Genomic DNA, 26,654 nt, shown 5'->3' with positions numbered 1-26,654 from the left:
AAAATATGGCATCTGCTCTGAATCTATTGAAGGTTCAGTTCATTTTCTTAAATGCCATTCTATGTATATAAATCTAAAAGAGATGTAATAAAATAAACACTGTTGTCAGTGGACAAGCCAACAAAATATATGCACTGGGATGCTGATGTTTAACAAAGAACAACTACATAAAAAGATAGGATGTTTGGTCTTCAGTGAGAAGAATTGCATGGTAATCTTTCTTTATTTCTCTCTCACACACATTCCCTCTCTTCTCTCCTCTCTACAATTTTCAGGAACGCCTGTTGCTGTCGGTTTTGCCAAGACATGTCGCCATGGAAATGAAGGCTGACATCAACGCTAAAAAAGAAGACATGATGTTTCACAAGATCTACATCCAGAAGCACGACAATGTCAGGTAAGCATTGCTGTAATGCGTCAAACTCTGCCACATTAACTATGACTGGATTAGATCATGAAAAAAGCAATCTAATCAAGTGATCTAAGAATATTTAGGATATTATTGGTTTTATAGTATTTTTCCCTCCCTCATGGCCTTAATTACATAAGCACAAATGACAAGTTTCAGTATATTTTCATGTGAGATTATGAATTATTCTTAATTGACTGACCATTATTTTATTTAGAAAGTAAATAGTCAGTTTTGAGATCTGTAAACTTCAAATGAAATAATTTGTCTCAATAATTTTTTTCTTTTGAAGCACATTTACAACCTGCCGACCCTTTGACTATTCGCGTTAGCCTTTAGCTAAAGTTGTTCATCTGCTTTTTATAATCTGTGGCCGTGTGGCCCTTTCTTTGTTTATTTGTCACTCTTTACATTGATCTCTCCTGCTTCTTTCACTCTTTTCTTCTTTGCTTTAGCTCTGGGAGCTCGTAATAGGAGGAGTGGGGCTTTTGTTTTGAAATGTGGCCAGCTAATTATGGCGAGAGAGGGAATAGTTAATTATCAGTCGCTAGACTAGCGCTAACCCCAGAAGATACTGAAATGAAACCACGATTCAATTAAAGCGCTCCACAGCGCCTACCCTGACACAGCCTCAGAGTGAATTTCCCCTCAGCTCAAGGGATTCACACATTCATACTGTATACTTTTCTACCTAGTTGTTATGGTATTGACCTCTGTGATTCCAAACATTAAATTAAAGCTTTTTTTAATCTGTCTTAATTCATTGTGTTTTATTGGCATGACATTTTAGTTAACAGACTGATGGAATATTGTAAAAGACAAAGCAACAATTCATACAGTTTAAATGTCTCTCTCTCTGGGTGTGTCTTTGTCAGTATTTTGTTTGCAGACATCGAGGGTTTCACTAGTCTGGCGTCGCAGTGCACTGCTCAGGAGCTGGTCATGACTCTAAACGAGCTGTTTGCCCGCTTTGACAAGTTGGCTTCGGTGAGCACATCTGTTAACACATGCCTAAAAGATGCTGGACTATGGTGACAACATGAAGTCTATGTTAAATAAATTGTTGAGATCGCAAGATATGAATTCAACATTACGAATACAGTTTTCATTCAAATACAACATGATTAAATATATATAAAACATGAAATACAGTACTGGTTTGTGAACATGACTTTAGTTAATACATCAGGATTATTCCTATTCATCAGAGAATCCTAAAAAAATTATTATGGTTTCCACAAAAATATTAGGCAGCACAACTGTTTTCAACACTGATAATAATAAAAAATGTTTCTTGAGCAGCAAATCAGCATATTAGAATGATTTCTGAAGGATCATTTGACACTGACGACTGGAGTAATTATGCTGAAAATTTAGATCTACTGTACATCACAGGAATAAATTACATTAAATATATTAATATTTTGTAATAATAATTCACAATATTACTGTTTTACTGTGTTTTAATTTAAGTAAATGCAACTTTGGATTTCTTTCAAAAACATAAAAAAAATGTTTTTACTGACTCAAACTTTTGAACGGTAGTGTAAATATATAACAATACTTAAATAATAATTGGTTTGATTTTGAACTCGAGCTGCGTTGGAAAACGCTAGGGGAACGAGATGTCCATGCCGCCAGACTTGCAAATCCCTGCCTAGTGTGGAAGAACACAACTATGGCAAGAGAACAGAAGAGCCAGGGGTGGCTCGCAAATATAGGACATAGAACCTGACGAACGTGAGGGGTGTAGACCATCCCGCAGCATTGCAGATGTCCTGCATAGGCACACCTGCCAGAAAGGCCTTGGAGGCCGCCACACTTCTTGTTGAGTGAGCCTTGACCCCCAAAGGGGAGGGGAGATCAGAGGAATCATAGGCAACAGTAATGGCATCAACTATCCACCGGCTGAGGGTTTGCTTGGAAGCAGGATGACCTCTCTTAGGGGGACCATAACAAACAAGCAGTTGGTCCGCCCTTCTCTGCTCGCACTGGACACATACAATTAAGCCTCTGCTGGTCGGGCTCCCTGAAGGGAGGAGGACAAAAAGCCTGAAGTACGACAGGCCATGGTGTAGAGGAGAGGACCTTAGGGACATAGCCCGCACGAGGATACAGAAAATGCTTTGGCCAGACCGGGCGCAAAGTCGAGATAGGAAGGGGCCACAGAAAGGGCCTGCAGATCCCCAACTCTCTTTAGAGAAGATATTGCTAAGAGAAATACAGTCTTAAACGTAAGAAGACGATCTGATATCTCCTCGATAGGCTCAAAGGGAGGCCTACATAGAGCTTCTAGCACCACAGCGAGGTCCCAAGGAGGGACACGAGATCGTGCCTGAGCCTCATCACACCGCGGAGGAAAAGTGTAACCAGGGGGTCCTTGCCCACTGACTGACCACCAAAAGGGGCGTGGTACACCGCTATAGCTGCCACGTAGACCTTCAAGGTGGAGTGGGTTAACCTTGCGGAGAAACAGGCCTGCAAGAACTCCAGCATTGTACTAATCGGGCAGTTAACTGGATCAAGCTGGTGGTCTCCACACCATGAAGTGAAGAGTCTCCACTTCAGGGTGTACAGTTTCCTCGTTGAGGGAGCTCTAGATTGGAGGATGGTCTCAAAAACCTCGGTTGAGAGACCAGAGGCTATGAGTTGTGCCCCCTCAGGGGCCACACCCACAGCTTCCACAACTCCGGGCGGGGGTGAAGGATCATGCCCTCCGCCTGTGAGAGGAGATCCCTCCTGACGGGAATCTTCCATGGAGAGCCATCGAGGAGAGAAATCAGGTCCAAGAACCATACTCGGCCCGGCCAGAACGGGGCTACTAGCAATAGATGGACAGTAGCAGGCTCTCAGCTCCGATACGATCCCGGGCGGACAAAACTGAGAGAGACACTTGCTGGACACCGCTGCGCCCTGAAACACTGGCAGGTTTGGCAGAACGATCTCCTGAGGGCGCTGAGGAGAGACGGACACCGTGTAATGCGGTGTACCCCGCTCTTCCCCAGTAGGGGCTGAACCTCAGCAGTCCCAAACTTAGGATGTCTGCTTCGTCGAGGGCTTCCTGGACTGAAGCACAACCCTCAGATCGGGCCTCGTCTTAGAGCGTCGCCAACCTCGGTCCCGCTCCGGGGGAGCACGAGAGGCAACGCTCTATTTTTGAGTCTTCCTGTATGAGGAGCTGGTACACGGCTGGGGCTACTCCCGCCCAGCAGTCCCCAGAGCTATAGAACGGCGAGGGAGAAACCGCTGAAACACCGCCACCTGTTTACGAGCCTCCTGGTATTTGTCGACAACGGAATTGACGGCGTCGCCAAATAGACCAGAAGGCGTCCATAAGGAAGACCCTGTCCTTCTCTTTCATATCAGACAGGGTCAACCATAAGTGCCTCTCCGCCACCAAAGAGCTAAATCAGCTGTTCTCCTAAGTTCAGTTATATCATCTGAATTAAACTCCTCGCCTTCATCTAGCTCTTTTAGCAGGTCGGCTTGGTACGCCTGTAACACAGACATAGTGTGCAGACGCGCACCAGCCTGACCCGCTGCCGTGTACCCCTTGCTTGTTTGGGGTTCACCAGTGGGTTTCTCATAATCCCTGAGGGTTGGGAGTCTCAGCTCCAGGCTGTGGGAATGAGGCTTCCCAGAGGGCATCCTCAGCATGAGCTCCACCACAGCGCAGAAGCTGTTTTTTGATACGCCACTGTAGTGCAACCAAGGATAAAAACGGTCACTTGTCCTCTAGAAGATCTGATGGGAGCCCTGAAATGTTGAATGACAGCAGCATTTCTAATGTAGCATTCCTCCAACTATTTTTTTGTGTTTACATGAGTTCATTAATAAATCAGTTTATTTCCCTGTAGTGACGTCAAAAAAATTTGTGTATCTGACTCCGAGTATTCCATACATTTGTCAGTTGTGATGTTAAATTAAGCTTGCAACATGTCAGCGGGAAACTTAGGCTACAGCTCATATATTATCCTCTCATGCAGTTATAAATGCAGCATTGTGACTGAACCACTTCTACTTCTGCTGCACGAGATGAGAACACATTTTTATAATTTTCTGCGTCATGAAAAAGTCTGCTTTTGTGATTTATTTCCTTCTTTCTTTCCTGCAAGACATTTGCTCGGTCTAGATGTGCTTAAATCTGCACTAACGATGCGTTCCTGTCAGTTTCAGTTCCAGTCGTTCCATATTAAACATAATTGGCTTAAGAACGTGCATGTAAACGCGCTCAGTGATGCCGTCTACACTGGATGCTACGCGGCGCGACAAATCCCAGACAGAAAACTGCTGTTCTATTTATGACGTGCTGACACAAATTTCAAATGATTTTCAACGGTCGCTTTATTGTGTCCAGTGTAGGCAGATTTTAGCTGTTGCGGTGTGCCGGGTCCGGTGTAGACACGGTGTTACTTACCTATCGAGAAGAAACAAAGCAACCTCGGCATCCGATCGCTGGCCTTCCGCTCCTTGAGTTCTCTCCAGCGCTGGAAAGCTGATTCGATATTTACACGGGTCCTACTTCTTGCCTTATTGTTCCGCAGACGTTTACCTCTTTTGTTTTTTATTTGCCATCCCTGTCTTTCTGTCGCTCGACTCGGCTATTCACTGAATGCGCTCTCCTCCATATCATGAGTAGACACGCCCCTTACTGCTGATTGGCTACAAGTTTGTTTTGGTACTCGGCCCCAACTCAGTTTTCTAAAGCGTTTTTGAAAAATTACATGCCCCCACTTTAAATGTCCTAATTGAACTAATCCTGGTTTAGGTTAAGCCCTGTCTATGAAACCGGGCCTTATTCATTCAAGAACGAAACACCACTACTTCATATTGCTCTGATTTGACTTCTTTTAAGACCTGTTACTCGCTGTAATGTACGTCCTTTGTCAGATCCATTGTCACATATTTCAGTCTGATGAATTTTTATCAGTATTGACACTCGTTTGCACATGGTGTCAGATGCACACACAAAAATCACACACTCTAAGCAGAATGTATCACACTCTGTATCACACTCTAAGCAGAATGACTACCCTCTTTTTACACCTCAGTGTGAAGCTGCCATCTCCTCAGCTTGAACTTTCTAATTTACTTCTGTTCCATTTTGTGTGTGTGTGTGTGCAGGAGAACCACTGCTTACGGATCAAGATCCTGGGGGATTGTTACTACTGCGTGTCAGGGTTACCTGAGCCCAGAGCGGACCACGCTCACTGCTGTGTGGAGATGGGGGTGGACATGATTGAAGCCATTTCGTAAGTCTCACTTAGGCGTCAGTTCATCTGAACATCAACCTTTGTGAGATTGAACAGTTGTGAGGTTAAATCATCTAATTTTTGATAGTGATCTGTGAATTTAATGTTGGATATGAAATGTTTTATGTCTATTTGCTTATGAGGGATTTATGAAGAAAACACGTATAGATTTGTATGGTAACAAATATAATTTTTATATTAAAGTTTAAAGTTAAAGTGAGACCTTGATAGTTGGAACAAATGGCCAGTGTTTTTTATTATTTAATGTAATTATTCATATTATTGTATTACAGTTATTGTTTAATGATAACTATTTATAATTATTTAATAAATCTGTGAATTGACTTCTAAAACAAACTAAATATTAAATTGAAATTTAGAAATTAAATTAAAATTAAATTTAGCTGCTAATAAAAGCTAATACAGACTATTAATATGTAAAAATAATACTAAAAATAATTTGACTAATATGTAAAAATAATACTGACTGCAGCATGTGATTTATTAATAACCTGTTTGTGTCGCAGATTGGTGCGAGAGGTCACAGGGGTCAATGTAAACATGCGGGTCGGGATCCACAGTGGTCGTGTGCACTGTGGAGTTCTTGGATTGAGAAAGTGGCAATTCGACGTGTGGTCCAACGACGTCACGCTGGCCAACCACATGGAGGCTGGAGGCAAAGCCGGGTGAGAGTCAGTCATGTACACATAGCTATACATAACACTGGAGAGACTGCTTAGTAACCACAAAATTCATGTAACATCATTACTGAAACCCATTTTTTTCCTCAGGAGGATCCATATCACTAAAGCTACTCTGCAGTACCTGAATGGAGACTATGAGGTGGAACCAGGCTTTGGAGGGGAGAGAAACGCCTACCTGAAAGAGAACAGCATTGAGACCTTCCTAGTCTTGGGCTGCAGTCAAAAGCGGGTTAGACACGTCATTTTATTTAGACTAAAAATCTCATTTTAATATTGGCTGTTATTTGTTAGATGTCATTTATCGGTTATCTATTCTAGCATAATATGAAAATCATTTTACATTGTTTTTATTTACTCTTTAGCCTTTTTTAGTCTTTATTCTTTCATTTTTTCATATGAACATAACATGAAAATCTTATCAATGCATCCCTAATTCAAGATGCTTGAGCACAAAACTTTTCCTTTGCACTTGACTGTTTCAGAAAGAGGAGAAGGCCATGATGGCTAAGATGCAGCGCACGCGGACGAACTCTAACGAGGGTCTGGTACCACGATGGGTGCCTGACAGATCCTTCTCCAGGACTAAAGACTCCAAAGTCTTCAGACAGATGGTGAGACCCCACATGACCTGTCGGCCCCTGAATCTGTCACCCACTCCCTATGACACTCGCCTGACCTCTCTCTCCTGTTCCTTCAGCCGATTTCTGCCTTTACCTTGTTCTTTCAGTCCTCCTACATTACTCTCAGATCTTTCTAATCTTCTTTGGCTCACATTTGTTTCTTCTCTTCACTCAGGGCATTGATGAAACATCCAGCAAAGACAAGTGAGTGTTTGTTTTTAGCTTTTAGAGAATAAATGCAGTGGTGAAAAAAGGAATGCTAAATGTACAAATAAAAATGTGCTATTCTAACTGTTCTTCTCACAAACGCAGCCGTGGTGCTCAGGAGGCGCTGAACCCCGAGGATGAGGTGGATGAGTTTTTGGGCCGTGCCATTGACGCTCGCAGTATCGACCAGCTCCGCAAAGACCACGTGAAGAAGTTCCTCCTCACCTTCCAAACCTCCAGCCTGGAGAAGAAGGTCAGACTCGAAGACACTGGCTGAGTTCCAGCTTTTACAGTTTAATTTAGTTGTGCCGATCGTCTAGCAGACTAACAGGATGGATGAGATCATGAGAGATCAAATGTCCTCCAATTTCTTGTTTGGTATTTAGGAAGACGAGAAGTAGATTGAATTCTTCTGAGTTGTTCTGAGCTATTTTTAACATGTCATTAGGTTAACAGGATCTTCTGGGTGGTTGTTGGTCGTTAGCAATCAACAATCAACACGCAGCATTCATATTTGGCACAGATTGGTAAATCAACATATTTTAATTCTATTTTATATTTTGGTCTTGTTTCTAGTACGCTAAGAAAGTAGATGATCGTTTTGGTGGTTATGTGGCCTGTACCCTGCTGGTCTTCTGTTTCATCTCTTTTATCCAGATCGTCGTATTCCCTCAGTGAGTGATAAACACACACACACACACACACACACACACACACTCGTACTTAAAGGGATAGTTCACTCCAAAATGAAAATTCTGTCATCATTTACTCGCCCTCAAGTTGTGCCAAATCTGTACGAGTTGACAGTAGCCATTGATTTCCATTGTGTATATTTTTCCATACTGTTGAAGTCAATGGCTATCAACTGTTTGGTCACCAAAATTCTTCAAAATATTGTATTTTGTGTTCAACAGAAGAAATAAACTCATACATGTTTGGAATAACTTGAGTGTGAGTAAATGGTGACAGAATTTTCATTTTTGGGTGAACTGTCCCTTTAAATGGGGGACTTTCCTTAGCCTTGTTTTGTTTTTGTTTACAGCTAGTTATATATACTATAACCTAACCCACTCTCTAAAGATGGCGGTCATGTTTACTGTCGCTCTGCGAAATTTTGCAAGCGAAATCCAGTCATTCCAATAGAAATCGTTCCAATAGTTTTGGCAAAAAAGTTCCCCTCGCAGATTTCGTTTGTGTTCTAGATTCACATATTTGCCTTGCTGACCAACAGAAAGCTGCTTGGTTATGAAGTGACTTCACTGTGAGCACTTCACTGTATGCATATGCTATTGACAATGGACACTAGACCTTGTTTGTACCATGCTAATTCTAGTTGCTAATGCGACTGCACCTTAATCCTAAAAGAAAACTTTCTGCATTATTACAATTGAAAAAAAAAAAAAAAAAAAATTTTTTTTTTTTTTTTAAATGAGGGCATCCCCAAAAGAAGGTTTTGTCAGGTTTACCTCACTTCTGTACAAATTTGTCCCTAATATATGGCTAAGTACGCACACAGACACACACACCCACACACTTAACATGAATCTGAAACCTGTGTGTTTTGCAGTACTCTGGTCATGCTGGGAATATACATCAGTATCTTCATCATTCTTGCCAACATCCTCTTCATCTGTGCCATTTACTCCTGTGTGAAGGTGAGCTCCGTCTAATTATGCTGTTTTTCATTCTTTTGCATTTTCTTTTGTACAAACTTGTACAATTGGCTTTTCTTTCGCTCTGTCTTGCAGCTCTTCCCTGCTGCTATGCAGACTGTGTCCAAGAAGATTGTTCAGTCTCGCACCAACAGCACACTGGTGGGAGTTTTCACCATCATCCTCGTCTTCATCTCTGCCTTTGTCAATATGGTATGCAGAGCTGCCAAATCACTTCACACAACATTAGTGTGTCTAACACTTTAGCTAACGATCTTATTTCTTCCGAAGAGACTGTATGGTCACAAATATTACTTAAAATACCAATTATGTCATCATTTACTCACCCGTATGTTGATCCGAACGCGTATTACTTTCTTTCGTCTACAGAACACAACATTTGCCAAAATGTCCAGAGTGTTGTAATCCATACAATAAAAATAAATGACAAAATACAAAAATACAATCCAAAAATGGCAGAAAAGCATTAGAAAAGTGCAGAGTGTTTATTTTGAGGTGGTGAAATATCCATTTAAAGGAATAGTTAAATCAAAAATTATCATTTGCTGAAAATTTACTCACCCTTTAAGATGTAGATGAGTTTGTTTCTTCATCAGAACAGATTTCTCACCAATGGATCCTCTGCAGTGAATGGGTGCCGTCAGAATGAGAGTCCAAACAACTAAAAGCTGTGTTTGTAAGAAACAAATCCAGCATTAAAATGTTTTGACTTTAAACCATCACTTCTATGCAAAACACAAGTCCATATTTCATAATATCGAAACATCAAAACACACCAATGTATTTGCTTAGAACTGATTTAGACTGCTTTCACTTGTAAATGGTGCTTGATCTGTGCATATTTCTCTCCTGTTTCAGCTGAGATGACTTTTTCTCTGAAGAAAGCAAAAATAATATTAAAGGACTTGTATTGAGCCTAAAACAAATGGTTATAGTTAAAATGCATTAATGATAATGATTGTTTCTTACAAACGCACAGTTTTTTTAAGCTTCACAAGACATTAACTGATGGACTGGACTGGAGTGGTGTGGGTTACTTGTGGATTATTGTGATGTTTTTATCAGCTGTTTGGACTCTCATTCTGACGGCACCCATTCACTGCAGAGGATCCATTGCTGAGCAAGTGATGTATGTAGAAGAAAATCTGATTATGTATTTTGATTATGTATTCTGAGTGTATGTTTTGTGTTTCCTGCAGTTTTCCTGTAATACACAGAAGCTTGTGGACTGTGTAGCAGAGCAGTTTAACTGGTCGTCTGAGATGGTGACTCCCTGTGTGATTCACAACTTGTCTCGTTCTGCAGCAGACGGCCTGAATATCTGTCCCAGCAACACTCCCTCCTGCCCCTTCCCTGAGGTATAATGTGTGTATAGTCACACTACGATTAAAACAATGTTGCAAATGAAACCGGACTCAGGTTTTATCCCTCATGTCTCTTTCAGTATTTCAGCTACAGTGTGCTGCTGACCCTGTTGGCCTGCTCAGTGTTCCTGCAGATCAGTAGTATAGGGAAGCTGGCTTTAATGCTGCTCATCCAGCTCACTTTCCTGCTGCTTGTGGAGTGGCCAGAGGTGGCGCTGTTTGACAACGCAGACCTCTTCGTTACTGCCAATGCTCTGTGAGTACCGCTGCCAGCCACTAGAGGGCGTCAGTACAGCTCAAACAGCACACAGAGAAGTGTTTTTGTAGCGGCTTTATGTTCAGATTATAATATAATGAGCCATAATTTACCAGATGATCTGTGGCCTGTTGTTTGTGATTACATTCAGTGAGTAATATAATTACATTTTATTACATCAATTAGTATTCAACTATTAAATACTGTGGTCTGTGGTTTGCAACAATGTTAAGTATTATTTATATATCATTATGATTTATTATTTGATATTTTAAATTAGGTTTTATTTTTATATTTTTAGTTTACATTTAAATTTTGAGCAAGTTTTTGTTTTATTAGTTTAGTTTTTTATAATATTCAATTTTTTTTGTGTATTTTACTTTAGTTTTAGTTGCAGCAATTTTTGTATTTTCAGTCATTTTAGTAATTTTAGTAGTAGTATCTTAAACTTATTCTATCTATCTATCTATCTGAATTATTATTATTAATAATTAATAATTATTTATTATTACCAAATTATTTTTAATCATTTTTAAGTTTCAGTTAAAACTGGTTTGCAATATTAATTATAATATATATGAAATAATATAAAATAAAATATTAAAACATATTAAAATATCTCTGATTTGAATACTAATTTGTAAATAAATGCTGGTTTAAAAGTTCTTGTGATGTTAACCTTTACACTGCATATTTATGTTGTGTTAAAAACAAGTGTTTTTGCTGTTTTTTTTTAGTGTTTTCAATGAAACTCTGCAATGGTGAGACTTAAATTCATCCCATTATTCGTAATTTCTAATTTATTGTTTTTATAAATGCAAAATTGTTTAATGTTCTTGGTTTTCCCACAGGTCCAATCTCAATACAACTACTGAGCAGTGGTATGTTCAGTCATTTTTTCCCCCATGCATTCATTGTTTTTGAATGATTTTTATTGTTTACTTAAAGACACTAACTCTTTGTAGTGGCTGTGTGCTGTATTCTGTTACATCCATGCTGTGATGTAAATAATTTATCCTGTGTCTGACCTGATCTCTCTTGTTTCAGTACTTTCAGGGTGACTAAAGTGTCCCTAAAGGTCATGACCCCAGTGATCCTCACTGTTTTTGTACTAGCACTGTACCTACATGCCCAGCAAGTGGAGTCAACAGCTCGTCTAGACTTCCTTTGGAAACTTCAGGTCAGTGTTTGAGCCTACGATATTTTGGTCGACACCAGAAGTTTAACCACTGAACTACTGCTACAGATCTTTGTTGTTGTTAGCTTGGCACACTAAGATGTAAAATTATATGTCAATAATGTCAATAAACAATGTTTAAAAAATACATAGAGAATTTCATCCTTTCAGAATTTAAAATCTATAATTTGTCTGTTATTCTACAGGCCACAGAAGAAAAGGAGGAGATGGAGGAACTTCAAGCCTACAACCGCCGGCTTCTCCACAACATCCTGCCCAAAGACGTGGCCGCCCACTTTCTAGCCAGAGAGAGGAGGAATGACGAGCTGTACTACCAGTCGTGTGAGTGTGTGGCTGTCATGTTCGCCTCCATCAGCAACTTTTCCGAGTTCTACGTGGAGCTGGAGGCCAACAACGAGGGAGTGGAGTGTCTGAGGCTCCTCAATGAAATCATCGCTGATTTTGATGAGGTTTGTGTTTGAAAAGAATAAGGGAATCTTTAATTATTACACCATTCAGTATGACCAATATGAAAGGGTCTTTTGAACGGTCTTGTATATTTATGAAAACCTCCCTTCTATATCTCTCCTCTCTTGCAGATCATCAGTGAGGAGAAATACAGGCAGCTGGAGAAAATAAAGACCATTGGTAGCACCTACATGGCTGCATCTGGCCTTAACGACTCCACCTACGATAAGGAAGGCCGCTCGCATATAACCGCCCTGGCTGACTACGCCATGCACCTCCGTGAGCAGATGAAATACATCAATGAGCATTCCTTCAACAACTTCCAGATGAAGATCGGTGAGTTTCAAAACCTGCAGGGTCACATAGCTGTCCATTGTTTGCCGATTTTTTTTTTCTACCAAATTAAACTCATGTTGTGCATGATTGTGTGTCAAGGTCACTAAGCCTATTTTATGACAATGCGAGGTAGTTCAGGATTCATATAAACAGAACTTTCAGAATCTAAAACCAGATTGGATTCATTCAGATTGACGAAAATTACCACATTGAAAATTTGGTCTTTTTTTTTTTTTTTCGCCATGATAAACCTGAAAACTCTAATAAACTAAAAAAAAAAAAATTACCTTTAAAGTTTATTAAAAAAAAACTTTCTGAAAATATTAAGATGTTTATGCATCTTACCTTGACTTGATAGTTACACTCAGTGTTGTTATTGTTAATTAAAACAATAAAAAATTGTATATTAATTAGTGCTGGGAAACTATTAAAATTTTTAAAGCGATTAATCGCATGATTTTTCTGTATGATTAATCGAGATTAATCGCATTGTTACGCGCAAAATTCAATAATGAATTCAAAAGTAGTGTTTTGTATACTTTTATTTTATAAGTACTGCTATATGAACAAAAGTGCAATGACATTTTGTTTGCAAACACTTTAAACAAACAAGGTGATTTTTAACATCAGTATTCCCTTTACATAGTAGCATTGTAAATCTCAACTTAAACATTAATGTAATATTGAGCAATGTAGCCAATCGCAAACATATATGCTGATTTCAGGAACACAATGGCCAATCAAAGGTGTTTAAGTTAGAATCCACTCACACTCAAAAGTTCTTGCGCAGTGCTAAAAATTGCTCACGAATCCTCTCATTATAACACACTAAGTGTAGACATTATGGAAGATTCATTGTGCTTATATTCATTGTTATTACAGAGCTTCATGAGATCGCGATGAACTGAGATGTCAGCTTTTTAGTGATCGTAAAGGGAGTGCCAAACCATGCACGCAGCAGCCCATGCTTGCTTTTCTGTTCAAAATAACAGTAAACAGTCGTTTGGGAATGTTATTGCTTGAATAATTTAATCGGGAGCGATAAAATCATGTGAGCGCTGCTACAGTCTTAGGCCCACCCCAAATGTTCTCATTGGTTGATCAACATCCCACCCCTCCTGTGACCCATAGTTTGTCTGTATGTGCATTCAGAGCCAGTGAGCAACAGACTTTCAAAATAATAATAATAATATTTAAAAAAATAAAATACATAATTGTCAGTATTAATTAATGCGATAATAATGAGCTAACTTGCCCATCCCTAATATTATATTGTATATTTAATAATAATAAATACATTTATAATATTATACAAAAAAACTGAAATAAGAAATGATGCCTTGGCAACTAACTGAAGTAAGATAATAAAAAATTACAGCTAAAGAGAAGTAAAAATGTACTAAAATAAAAATTAATGCAAATCCACAATATTAATAAATACTATAAATAATACTAAAATATGACGTTAAATAACCTTTTTCTTTTTTACTTTTTGAAACATGAATACTAAGGGTACATTTCTAAATTGGCATATGCATGTTTGTGTGCAGGACTGAACATTGGGCCAGTGGTCGCAGGAGTTATTGGCGCCAGGAAGCCGCAGTATGATATCTGGGGAAACACAGTAAACGTGGCCAGTCGGATGGACAGTACAGGGGTCCCAGACCACATTCAGGTAAACTTTCAAGTCTTTAGATGCCTTAGTCATAATGAGCAAGTCGTTTAGAAGTGATTTTCTGATGTCTTACTGGATGCCTTGCAGGTGACCACAGACCTGCACCAGGTGTTATCCAGTAAAGGTTACCAGCTGGAGTGTCGAGGGGTCGTAAAGGTGAAAGGCAAGGGTGAGATGACCACTTACTTCCTAAACGAAGGACCTCCCAACAGTTAGCAGTGCACTAGTTTTTTTGGATTCCCACAATTCCCCAGAGAGGAGGCAAGCAGAAGACAAACAAGTAGCCATCGCCATCACTTGAAGAAAAAACAAATAAAAAGATTATTGAAAAAAAAACAAAGCAGACTCCAGACTGGAGAGTCGTGGCGCTCATGGATATGGCTGTGCACCTTGAAGGACGATTGTTTTTAAGCCTCTCCCTCAGGCTGCTTGAAAGATGCAAAGTCTGTTTATTTAACAAAGGCCTTTATTTGCCGAAGAAAAACGCTGTACATAAGGCATTTTCTCCAGTTTTATTTTTGCGTGACATTTTTTTTCCTGTTATTTTTTATTTCAGGAGAATATAAATACAGGTACTCATGTTTTGTTCGGAATTCCTTATTTATTTTAATCTTGATGTTTTGTGCAAAAAGTCCTTTATGGAACAAGTGTGAAAAACACATACACATTTATACCGTACATGAACACGTACGCTCGTATATCTGTGTGTGTGCGAATACAGTATCTGTATAGATTAAGAAGAGAACTACTGACCAAAGACCAAAGTATTTAATAGAAAAGAAGGTGTCAAAACGTTTGCGGAAGGTTTGAATATTATGTAATGCTCTGACGTCCTCACCCCTCGATTTGATTCCTGTTTTTTTATGACGTTTTATCATTAAGAGTAAATTACACTGATTGATTGACCAGCAATGCGGGTGACTGGGGGAGCGTTGTTCACCGGGTCATATGAAGGACTGATATCATATTTAAAGTCATGCTGTGGAACAGTAGTTTTTTGGGGTTTTTTGAAGTACGACCAGGTCTGGGCCTTCAACGCATTCTCAAGGAAGACTTCGGTTTTGTTTCGTGTGTTCCGTCAACCATTTCTTCTTTTTCCAAAGAAGTATTTTTGGTACAAAATGAAACAAAAGGAAAAAAAGAGTTTTTCGCAGGCATCTGGGGAACAGCCACGGCATTGGATACCACGGTACAAGACCAGATCCAGTTCATTCTAGAAGGACTTTTTTAAAAATGAAAGAAATATATCTATAAATTATGACTGAATACTGTGCTTTGTAATCTCGACGGGGCATAACTCTTTTCACTGTGAGGTTTCTATGATACAACTAGCTGCTTTCTTGCCAAACTAAACAGCTCAAAAGCATGTCTGATTGTGGTATCTTCTCTACGATTTTTGTTTGTTTGTTTGATTCCCTGAAGTTGTTTTGGGTATTTTGTATCACCTCTGTATCCATTTTTTTTAATTATTCCTATTCTGGTTGTTCTTATATCTATTCTATTATGATTCCATTCCAGCTGAGGAGAGGGAACAAAGACCTGAATTGAGACATTTGGTACTAACAGATCAACTGCAGTCATTGACGTATGATCAGATCAACAATATTCCCTCCATTCATTGTAGTGAACATCTCTTTAAGGAAAAAGCCACTTGGGAAAATACATATCTAAACCGTAAACTTCAAATGCATTAGGTAAGCAGTTGCTAGCCAGCTATTTAATAACATAGAAGACTTCCCGAACACTGCATGCGTGCAGTGAGAATTGCAGTGCATTTGCCTTAATTGAACAAATTCAGCATATGATAACAGTGCCTCTATGTATCACACGGTGTACAATGCGATTCATCCGGTGGACGCCATTAACATTCGTTAACTCGCTCACCTCTTTCAGCGACTAGCATGACGGCCAAAGCACTGTCTTTTCCTGCTATGCGTTCTTCACTTATTGAAAACTTGCTTTGATTGTAATCTGGTCATTGCATGTCAGTTGATCATGTTCGTACCAAAGGCAGGGCGCCCTGTTGTTCCGTCCAGTACGTGCAATAAAAGCGTACAAGAATGGAGATTCAGCGTGAGGGAAGCAAACACAGTACCTGATGTACTGCAGACTAGCAGGAGTGTATTTTAGTACTACTGACTCTCACACTGCGGCCTCTGTCTAGATCAGGGCTGAACGCCTCCTGATCGTCTCTTTGTTTTCGTTTACCTTTTCGTTCGTTTGTTTCATTCTTGTTTTTACTTTAGTCGAAGGATTAGAAAAGGGACGAGCTTTTCAACTTTGCAAAGGAAAGTTGAGAAAAGACTCTTGATGAATATAGACAGACTTTTCCCCTCTAAAATAATAATAAAAAAAAGTATTTTATTTGTGATTGCTTTTTATTGTGGTTTTGTTTAAATGTGACCCTGGACCACAAAACCAGTCTTACGTCGCTGGGGTATATTTGTAGCAATAGCCAAAAATATATTGTATGGGTCGAAATTATTGATTTTTCTTTAATGCCAAAAATCTTTAGGATGTTTAAGTAAAGATCATGTTCCATGAATATATTTTGTAAATTTCCTACCGTAAATATATCAAAACTTAATTTTTGATTAGTAATATGCATTGCTAAGAACTTCATTTGGACAACTTTAAAGGTGATTTTCTCAATATTGTGAATTTTTTGCACCCTCAGATTCCAGATAGTTGTATCTCGGCCATATAGTGTCTGATCCTAACAAACCATACATCAATGGAAAGCTTATCAGACGATGAATAAATCTAAATTTAAAAAAATTAACCCTTATGACTGGTTTTGTGGTCCAGGGTCACAAAATGCTTTAAACATTTTATTTTGGTGTATATTAGGCATTGCACCATTTTTTTTTTGCTTCAGAATATTGATAATGTACATTGTAGATTTCACCTGTTTTATCACCATTTTGTTTATCACCAGATTTTTATTTATTTACAATTACCGATTATCACTTCTATAATCAAACTAGTATCACTTTTTTACATTTGAACAATGTGAACCGATTAATTTCTGCCTTTCAAAACTCTACATGAGAGTTGCGTGTAAATCAAGATGCCTTGCTCAGTAAATATTTTATGCATTTGTTGAGCTGTAATTCAAGATCTAGATCATCATTTCATCTTGTTGTAGTCAGTTTTTGATACTAACGAAAGAAGAATCAGAACATTAAGTGGTCTACTAAAACTCAGGAAGAAGTTTCCGAATGAAAACTGTTTCAGGTCAGGTTTATTCACAAATGGTTCATTGTTTTATTATTACTGGACTTAGCCACCATAATGCAGGTATATGCAAAGAACAACATTTAGCACATACAGATCGGGACTAAATTTATTGCAAATTCTATAAACAATATGGCACAGTCATAGATGTGCAGTGGATATGTTACACTTGCATTAATGTGAGTTGTGTGTCCTCTGCACCTCCTGTTCTGCAAAGCGAAGTAACACAATGCAGTGTCGCAGTATTATGGGTCTGTGATCACCATGTGAACATACTGTCTTACAGTTTCACAGACCAGGAATCAAAACAAGCTGAAGTCTGGACAGGTCCTTGACATCTCATTCACAAACCTGAGAAAATAAGTGAAATATGCATTATTAAAGCAATATCCATTAACTGTCTGTTGACACACATTGGCCTACACAGCTTAAGATCCTTCATACTTTGTCATTTCGCTGTGTTTGTGTGGGAAGCGACGGGTTTGAGTCCAAGGCTGCTGGTTCTTCAGGCCATCGGAGGAAACCCACCAACCATACTGCTGGTTGTCCGTCACAGGTACACGGTACAGTTCTTTAGGAGCTAAAAAGAGAAACAAGATCTCATCAATGTCACACTGACCACCAAAAAAAGCATCCAATTAATTTACATTTAAGATAAATTATTAAAACTCGTTCATTTAAAAAATCCATACTGGTCATGAATTTATCTGAACATATCACTTTCTCCATTTTGAGCAAGCATAATTATATGAACTATACATAAACACACACAAAACCTCTCTTTAGTATGTAACACATTCAGTATGTGGGTGTTTGATGTATTTAATATGAACTTACACATCTGAACGCGTCTGCTGAAGTCCTGATATCTGCTCTGGCTGCCGAGATGCAGGTCTGATGAGTCTGAAAGGAAAAAACAAACATATTGGACACCAGTACTTTAGGTAAACAGATGTGCTAAAGACCCGTAGAAAGCGCCTGTATTAACGTAACCTCGCACCAAAGCAGCCATACCTCGTGTACGTTTGTTTTGGGTAGATGTTGCCATCCTGTCCCCAAAAGGGTTCTGATAGCCCAAATATGTGAGTCCGAAGAAAGCCATAATCAAACTGTATTATGAGAACTAGCAAAACTGCACCGAAGAGAGTCGACCACGAGATTCACGCGCGGTCTTCAAACGCTGTTTAAGTGTTGCCATGGATACTTGCACTGCCCCCATCTCCAGTTTGTTTATCAGCACTTTTATAAACCATAAAGCAATTCGAAGTCATAATATTGTTCGCTTCCTAAATATCCCCTCAGTCCACTAACTAACTTCCTGTTCCTTCGCACACCATTTGTTTGTTTGTGCAGGAAATAAACCGAGGGTTAAATTATCCAATGAGATGCACCTGGCATGATGCTTTTACTGCTCTGAAAAAACTAAATACGAGCCATTTTATAAATATTTTCTCTGGCGTGTATGTTTACAGCTGAAAAGTGGCTACAACGCTTCGCTTTAGTGCAGGTAAGTAACAGTTACATACTTAAACTGAAGCACCACCTCAGTCCTTTATAAGACAGATTTATCACTCAAATTATGGAATTGGCATCAGTCCATTGTTGTCTACGTGTTTTATATATATATATTTATTTATACAATTACTGGTACTTTCTCATATTTAGGTAGGTTTTTTGCTATATGTGACCACAAAACCAGTCATAATTGTTCGAAAGCTGAATAAATAAGCTTTCCATTGATGTATGGTTTGTTAGGATTGGACAATATTTGGCTGAGATGCAACTATTGAAAATCTGGAATCTGAGGGTGCAATAAAAAAATAAAATAATTCAAAATATTGAGAAAATCGCCTTTAAAGTTGTTCAAATGAACTTCTTAGCAATACATATTACTAATCAAAAATTAAGTTTTGATATATTTAAGGTAGAAGATTTACTAAATATCTTCATGGAACGTGATCAATACCCTAATGAATTTTGGCATAAAAGAAAAATTGATCATTTTGACCCATACAATGTATTGTTGGCTATTGCTACAAATATACCAGTGCTACTTATGACTGCTTTTGTGCTCCAGGGTCTCATTATAGTCTTTTAGGTTGGGCTATGTGGTTCTTTTAGAGATTAAAATAATAAATTAATAAAGATTAGTAGTTTGACTTCATTATTACTCAACATTTCTTTTTATGTCTGATAAGATGTCCTGTCTCCTTGTGCACACCGGTGCTTCAAACCACATTCATCTGCAGAGAGGAGCAGAGCTGAAGCACTACCAAAACAATGTTCTTCCACTAGACGCAGGTTTATTTTTAACTGCTCGAGGGCCAAAGGTTAGGGGACAGCAGGGTGGGTTGAGACCGTTTTTATTTAGTGTGTTTAAAGTGAGCACGTGACAGTAATGGGTCCAACTTAAATATTTATATAAATTTCATGATATGGTGCATCACTTTGGATGCTTTCATAAAAAGAAAAGAAAAGTGGTTTCTTGGCTCAACTTGCCCCTGGTGAGGGGTAAATTGAGCCACATGGGGTTAAACTGGGCCACCAATTATGCTTAAGTAAAACTGGACATTTTCACCTCATGCTATATCAAGGGAAGATAAATTCAATAAATATGACTTTGTAAAATCTATGTGCGAGCCTTGTGATGAACTGGCCATTCGTGCAAGGAGTTTTCCTGCCTGTGGCTCGTGACACTGGGTTGACTTTGCAGGAATTTTTAACATTATTTAAAAAAGTCAGAACAAAATAGTTCAACTGACCTTACAGAACTGGGCTAATTACTCAACATCCTACTTATAAATGTTGCAGGGAAATACATCTTCATAACTTCAGTGACCAATTTTCATAAACAAGGCCTGTTTAAAATTTTCAGAACAAAATCAAATCCAGAACAAAATCAAAAAAGTTTGGTCTAAAATTAATGAAATATTATTGTAGAATTACAGTAAAATAATACTTTTGGCTCAAATTACCCCACTCCTACATTTGCACAAACTTGTATCATCCAGCAGTTTAGAGCTAACATCATTCTAACTTCAGATTTCATTCAGATTTGTCTGTAATTGTTCAGACATAAGAAGCATGAATAGTCAAACATACAAAAATCACTCTGAACTGCAAATTTTTATTTATTTTTAATTTATTTACTTAAAGGGGTCATCGGATGCAAAATTCACTTTTCAAGTTGTTTGAACAATGTGTTGGAAGTGTGTGTCCACATCCATCCTATAATGATAAAAATCCACCCAGTGTGTTTTTTTTTTTTTTTAAATCCCTATTTTAAAATCCCCTTTCTCAAATCAGGCTGTTCTGAGGTTCCTGTCAGAATGATGTAGTTCTGTACAGACCCCTCCCACGATAGTTGATTGACAAGGCCGTCCTACCTTAGACCCGCCCTGAGTGAGCTGAGAGCTGTCTGCCTCCGGTGCAGGGGAAGACAAGATGCCTCAATTGCTTAATTGGAGACGTTTAGTTGTTGGATGTAATAATGAACATAGCAATCGTCATTTACTCCGGACATCTGAGCTGCTGAAGATGCAGAGGATTAACATTACTTTCGCTTTGAAGTGAATGTGCCGATCCCCGATCTACATAAATGCGTCTGTTCGCCCGAATCATTCGTGATCCAGCTTCATCTACAGAAGAAGTGAGTATAACGCTTTTTTTAAATGAATCTTTGCAAATCGCCTTTCCTAATATGTGCTTGTTAGCTGGTTTCGCGGCTTGCTCGTCACCTCTCGGAAGAGACGGGTGGGGTCAGCAGAGTCATGAGAATTTAAAGGGACGTAGCCTTAAAAAAATGGCTTGATGAAAACCAAGCTGATTTTGACAGGGTAAAGGTGGTGTTTTTTACACTACCACTGTCTTTTCCCCATCGGTGATGAACGTTAAATTTAACGAAAAAAGAAGACTGATCTCATGAGTGCGGATCATAATTTCTTACACTACCATTGAGAAATTTTAATCCTGAAGACCTTAATTAGTTGCTTCAGGTGTGTTTGATTAGAGTTGGAGCTGAACTTTGTCGGACAGTCGATCGCCAGGAGCAGGGTTGGGCACCCCTGTTATAGACTTTTCATTAAGACCCTAAAGAATCATATCGATTTGTGGAAAATGGGCATCCGATGACCCCTTTAAAAGTTACGAATTACTCAATGGGCCTCTCTCCATCACAGGGTTAGTAAAGTGGTTAACTCTTCAAATATGTGTGGTCATGTCACCTATTTTGTTTATGGTTGACTAGAAACAAGGGGTGGCTCAACTTCCTCCGACTCAAATCACCTCGCTCTCCCCTGCAGTTCTGCTGTGTGACAAATGAATCACAATATTCCATAATTCACTCATTCCCTCAATCAATATGAGTTTGTGGCAACTACTCAAATTGAAAACAGCACAAACTGATTTACTGCAGACATTTTCAGATGCTACAAATGGCTGAAGTTAGATTAAAATCTCCTGTTTGGTTTTTCTTGTAGGATGAGTTTACGAAGTCCTCATTGTACACTACCCATAAAACTGAGCATCTTGGGACTGACCCTTTTAATCACCATTCTATGGGTAGTACTGCTGGATCTAGGAGGGTGGAGGTCTGCCAGCTACTGGTATCAAGATCTTTCCTTAAAGCCAAGATATAGAGGCATTGTGGGTAGGAATTACAGTAGCATCTGGCATTTTCAGATGTATACCTCTATACCACCCTTTGAAAGGGCTTTAGCGTTATCTGGAGATGCCAGATGTCCCTCTGGGTTCTACAGCATGGAGGAGCTCAGGCCTCACATAGAGAGACCTCAGGAGGATCCAGAAGGACCTGGAGCTGATGGGAAGCCCTTCGTCACTGGCATCTTGACACCTGCAGAGCTGAGGGAGAAGCAGGAAGGCCTTTCTAGAAATGGCTTTAACCAGTTTGCCAGTGACCGCATCTCCTTCCACCGCAGTCTTGGTGTCGACACGCGGCCCCCTGAGTGAGTACCACAGGAGGCAGACTGAGCAAAATTTTTCATATTTTACCTTTTGATCTTGTAGCACTAGATCACTGTTACTCTTCCAAGATGCATTGAGCAGAAGTTCAGCAGATGTCCACGGTTACCCACTACCAGTGTGATCATTGTGTTCCACAATGAGGCATGGTCCACTCTTCTCCGCACCATCTGCAGCGTCTTACACACTTCACCGGCTGTTTTACTTAAAGAAATCATTCTGGTGGATGATGCAAGTACTCAGGGTAAGTAAAGGCATATATGCATTGCATTTTTGCAACAGCTTAGCAACCACTCAGAACATTCTAGCAATGTCTCGGCAACCAACACCATAGCAACCACCCAGGACACACTAGTAGTGCCTTAGCAATCACCAAGAGCACCCTACTAACACCTTAAAAACCAATAGAGCACAATTGGAATGCCTTGGCAACAACACAGAACATCAAAGCAACACCTTAGCAGCAACCCAGAACGTGATAGCAACGCAGTTGTGTTCTGAGTGGTTGCTAAGGCATTACCCAGAACACAATAGCAATGTAACCACCCAGAACACCCTAGTAATGCCTTAGAAACCACCCAGAACACAATAGCAATGCCTTACACCGTGTCTACACCGGATGCAACAATTGTCATGTTCTGTCGCGTCGCACCGCGCCGCAGCAGCTAAAGTCTGTCTACACTGGACGCAACAAAGTGAAGTCTTGTAGTTTAGGTCTTAGTTTTAGTGTATTGATTATTTGTTTTCATTTCAGATCATCTCAAAGCCCCATTAGAGCAGTATGTCCAGTCTCTTGAGATTGTGCGTGTACTGAGGCAGCGTGAGAGGAAAGGTCTAATCACTGCAAGACTGATGGGTGCACGAGAGGCTGGAGGAGAGGTGCTCGCCTTCCTGGACTCCCACTGTGAGTACATGCTGTTGGTGTCTTTAAATAGTGCAGCCCAACTTATGGCTTTCACATAAAAACTGAATTGGATGGAGGTAGTCAAATCCAGTAGTGGCTGCTGACTGTAAGTTTAGGTGGGGCAGGGTCTGGGTCTTAAAATAGTCTAGAAACTCTGAAAAATATTGTTGAATAATGCTTAACATATTTACAAATTAACAGTTTATGATTGATTGAGTCTATAAATAGAGGTCTATGTTTTGAAGTGGATGAATATTTTGTTGTGGCCTTGCTCCACCTGTCCATACAGATGAGCCTTAGCTGCTCAAATATTAGTCCTCTAAAAGGTTAATATATTATATTCATACATCCATGAGGATTGAGTGTTTTATTACAGAAAAAGTTTGAAACATAAGGGAGAGAATGGTAAACAGTCTAATCCGATTTGAAGTTAACAAGTAGGCATATTAGTCGACTTCCTAGCCTGACTTTGTGTGTGTTTTTTCAGGCGAGTGTTTCTATGGTTGGTTGGAGCCCCTGTTGGCCCGGTTAGTTCAGGAACCTACCACAGTTGTGAGCCCAAGCATTGCTGTCATCAACAAGGACGATCTACAGTTCATTAAGCCAGTGATGTTGGCCCGCACACATACTCGTGGTAACTTTGACTGGATCCTGAGCTTTGGCTGGGAGACTATACCTGAAGAAGAGAGAGTGAAACGCAAAGATGAAACCTATCCTGTCAGGCAAAGGATTTACAAATTTACACAAACAGAGACACCTTTCTCATAACACATTTTAATTTAAATTGCATATGAGACACCAGTTTTCATGTAGTTTCATTTTTCATTCAGGACACCCACTATTGCCGGTGGGCTTTTTGCCATTAACAAGCATTTCTTTGAACACATTGGAACTTATGATGATAAGATGGAGTTTTGGGGAGCAGAGAACATAGAAATGTCATTTAGGGTAAGACCCTCTCACAGGTTTCTATCTTTTGCATCAATTGAGTGAACTTTTTTTAACAGAAATAGAAGATTTTGACATTTGACAACTCTGTTTATTCTAATTCTGGTACAGTTTTGTTATTGTTAATTATTAAAAATAGATATTTTTAAATCAATTCATTATATTTAATTAACATTTTATATAATACATTTTATATAATATATATATATATATTAATAATACAATAAATACAATATATGGTAAAAATGACAACTTAAATAATAAATTTGAAGTACCAAAATTACTGAAGCTAAAACTGAAATAAAAAAATGAAAGAGAAAAAAATATATATACAAAAATGACAAAAGCACAGTACACAAATGAATAAAATCCAAACTAAAATTAAAGTATAAACTGAAAATATATAAGTAAAAGATCATTCAAAATATTAAGAAATACTTCAATTGTTCACACTGTTCTGGTGTCATACATGATGTATTATGAATAATATTGATTAATTATGCATTATATTGGCTCTTGCAGGTATGGTTGTGTGGAGGTAGTCTAGAGATCATTCCCTGTTCTGTGGTCGGCCACATCTTTCGCACCAAAAGTCCACATTCCTTCCCAAAAGGCATAGATGTGATTGCATGTAACCAGGTTCGCCTCGCAGAAGTCTGGATGGATGATTACAAGAAGATTTTCTACAACAGAAATAAAAAGGCTGCTGCCATTTCAGCGGAGGTAAGAGAACTATTTAAATGACAATATTTTAGATTACAAACTCTTAATTGTACAGCTCACATATTGCTCTTCTACCTCTGAGGAGCACAGAAATCATATGGGGACATCAGTGAGCGGCTGCGGCTCAAAGAAAGGCTACATTGCAAAAATTTCTCCTGGTACCTAGAAAACATTTTCACTGAGGCCTTTGTGCCCGATTTGAACCCTGTGCTGTTTGGATCGGTAATGTAGTATTATAATTTGGGATTTATTGCAATAGCTATTACCAGTGAAATATGAATTGTTTGTGCATATTTTGTCTGTAGTTGAAGAATATTGCCACAAACGCTTGTCTTGATATCGGTGAGAAAAATCCTGGAGGGATGTCAATGATTTTATTCATTTGCCACAACATGGGAATAAATCAGGTACTTTATGATAACTGCTGTCATCCTCACATTATTTTTTTTATTGGCCATTATTAATACTTGTCCAAACATTTGTTTAGCTTGTTTGGCCAAAATAAGCACAATGCAATAAATAAATAATACATACTAATAATAGAATATAAATAGCAATAAAATAATTTTAGTATTAAATATTTTATTGGCCATTTTTCTATACTTTTTCAATTTTGTTTTGCTTTGTAGTATTTTGAGTACACGTCACATCAGGAGCTGAGGCATAATATTGATAAGCAGCTGTGTCTGCATGCGACGATCGAGCCTGTACCCGTGCGAGTGGAGCTGTGCAACTTTCAGGGTGAAGGAACCGTCCCAGCTCCACAGCAGATGTGGAGTTTCATTCTTGTTTCCCAACAGGTGTGGTACATATTCCTAACATCCCTTTGCCTCTGGCTGCATTATGTCACAAGTAATCAATGTACTATTATGGCACAAAATTATTTTATAATCCCAAACTATTATGGGTGTTATCTTCTAGAGATTTGTTATCTTACCTATATATATGTGTAATTATTTGCAGATATATCTTGTCCACAATGCTCTGTTTAGTAAGTGTTTAATGGTGGAGTATGGCAACATCATCATGAAAAACTGTGACCCTGCCAACAATGATCAGCACTGGTCTTTCATCTGATATGAAGTCAAAAGTGGCTTGTCCTCCATCAGAATATCTGATTTTGTTTGTATTTTTGAATATTGTACTAAACAGAAGCGCAAGGAATAGTTAAACAAATGTTGCATCGCTACGTAAGTTTGTGCAGTGTATCAGGAGTTATTACTGATTTGATTTATAAATCTGTCAAATTAAACTGAACTCATTAAATGTACTAAAATCATTGTCAAATAATGCACACTTTTAATTAACAATTGTGTTTCTCGCATTGAACGCTGATTAGTTGTAGCATTTGATCAATGTATTTATTTAATGAAAGCTGATGATTAATTAAAATGTGTTTTTGTAAACAACGTGTGCAATGACTGGATGTATTTTTGTGGAAGATTTAAGTTTAGCTATTTAAAAATCCAATCAAGTATGTACCTTAACGCGAGGTGGCGCTAATGCAATCAAATAGAATTGAGTATTTTTAGTTAATGCGAAATGTCTAAATCGAGGTAGCTATCTTTATACTAAATATATATGCGAATATGCTTAATTGTTCCAATTATGAAATATGTTAGTGTTTTTGTATATATTTTATTTATTTTTTTTATCTGCAGTGTCATGCTGACTTTCTTACAGAGCTCTACATTCCACTTTTTCTAGCTCTTATCAGCAGG

The 26,654-nt window shown here is 38.7% G+C and overlaps 3 protein-coding genes across 4 annotated transcripts in view; 2 read left to right on the top strand and 1 right to left on the bottom strand.

Moving 5' to 3' along the window:
* LOC306860117 (adenylate cyclase type 6-like) overlaps window positions 1–16,511 on the top strand; it is a 63,443-nt gene extending 46,932 nt beyond the window's left edge. For both annotated transcript variants that reach the window (XM_079401657.1, XM_079401656.1), the window contains 20 exons: window positions 276–397; window positions 1,285–1,396; window positions 5,534–5,661; window positions 6,189–6,347; window positions 6,453–6,594; window positions 6,848–6,976; window positions 7,161–7,189; window positions 7,298–7,445; window positions 7,769–7,866; window positions 8,760–8,847; window positions 8,941–9,057; window positions 10,065–10,223; window positions 10,310–10,485; window positions 11,223–11,246; window positions 11,337–11,366; window positions 11,533–11,665; window positions 11,869–12,132; window positions 12,262–12,466; window positions 14,017–14,141; window positions 14,229–16,511. In XM_079401657.1, coding sequence (XP_079257783.1) covers window positions 276–397; window positions 1,285–1,396; window positions 5,534–5,661; window positions 6,189–6,347; window positions 6,453–6,594; window positions 6,848–6,976; window positions 7,161–7,189; window positions 7,298–7,445; window positions 7,769–7,866; window positions 8,760–8,847; window positions 8,941–9,057; window positions 10,065–10,223; window positions 10,310–10,485; window positions 11,223–11,246; window positions 11,337–11,366; window positions 11,533–11,665; window positions 11,869–12,132; window positions 12,262–12,466; window positions 14,017–14,141; window positions 14,229–14,357 — 2,517 coding nt within the window. In that variant the 3' untranslated portion in view covers window positions 14,358–16,511. The remainder of the gene's footprint in view (window positions 1–275; window positions 398–1,284; window positions 1,397–5,533; window positions 5,662–6,188; window positions 6,348–6,452; window positions 6,595–6,847; window positions 6,977–7,160; window positions 7,190–7,297; window positions 7,446–7,768; window positions 7,867–8,759; window positions 8,848–8,940; window positions 9,058–10,064; window positions 10,224–10,309; window positions 10,486–11,222; window positions 11,247–11,336; window positions 11,367–11,532; window positions 11,666–11,868; window positions 12,133–12,261; window positions 12,467–14,016; window positions 14,142–14,228) is intronic.
* Window positions 16,512–17,071: 560 nt separating this feature from the next.
* On the bottom strand, window positions 17,072–18,881 carry LOC306860116 (sperm microtubule inner protein 11-like). The gene is made up of 4 exons (XM_079401655.1): window positions 18,393–18,881; window positions 18,216–18,281; window positions 17,823–17,958; window positions 17,072–17,729 (listed from the first exon to the last, which is right to left on the bottom strand). Exons 1-4 carry the CDS (start codon window positions 18,478–18,480, stop codon window positions 17,681–17,683), a joined length of 339 nt encoding a protein of 112 aa, XP_079257781.1. The 5' UTR covers window positions 18,481–18,881; the 3' UTR covers window positions 17,072–17,680.
* A 5,217-nt stretch (window positions 18,882–24,098) lies between these two features.
* On the top strand, window positions 24,099–26,336 carry LOC306860115 (polypeptide N-acetylgalactosaminyltransferase 6-like). The gene is made up of 6 exons (XM_079401654.1): window positions 24,099–24,210; window positions 24,733–24,933; window positions 25,024–25,155; window positions 25,239–25,340; window positions 25,563–25,733; window positions 25,897–26,336. The coding sequence occupies exons 1-6, from the start codon at window positions 24,169–24,171 to the stop codon at window positions 26,008–26,010; spliced, it is 762 nt and encodes a 253-aa protein (XP_079257780.1). The 5' UTR covers window positions 24,099–24,168; the 3' UTR covers window positions 26,011–26,336.
* The last annotated feature ends 318 nt before the right edge of the window (window positions 26,337–26,654 follow it).

This window comes from Barbus barbus (assembly GCF_936440315.1).
Source record: "Barbus barbus genome assembly, chromosome: 41".
NCBI classification, from domain to species: Eukaryota; Metazoa; Chordata; class Actinopteri; order Cypriniformes; family Cyprinidae; genus Barbus; species Barbus barbus.
Note: the sequence above shows the minus strand (reverse complement) of the source record. Positions and strands in the feature narration are given on the sequence as shown.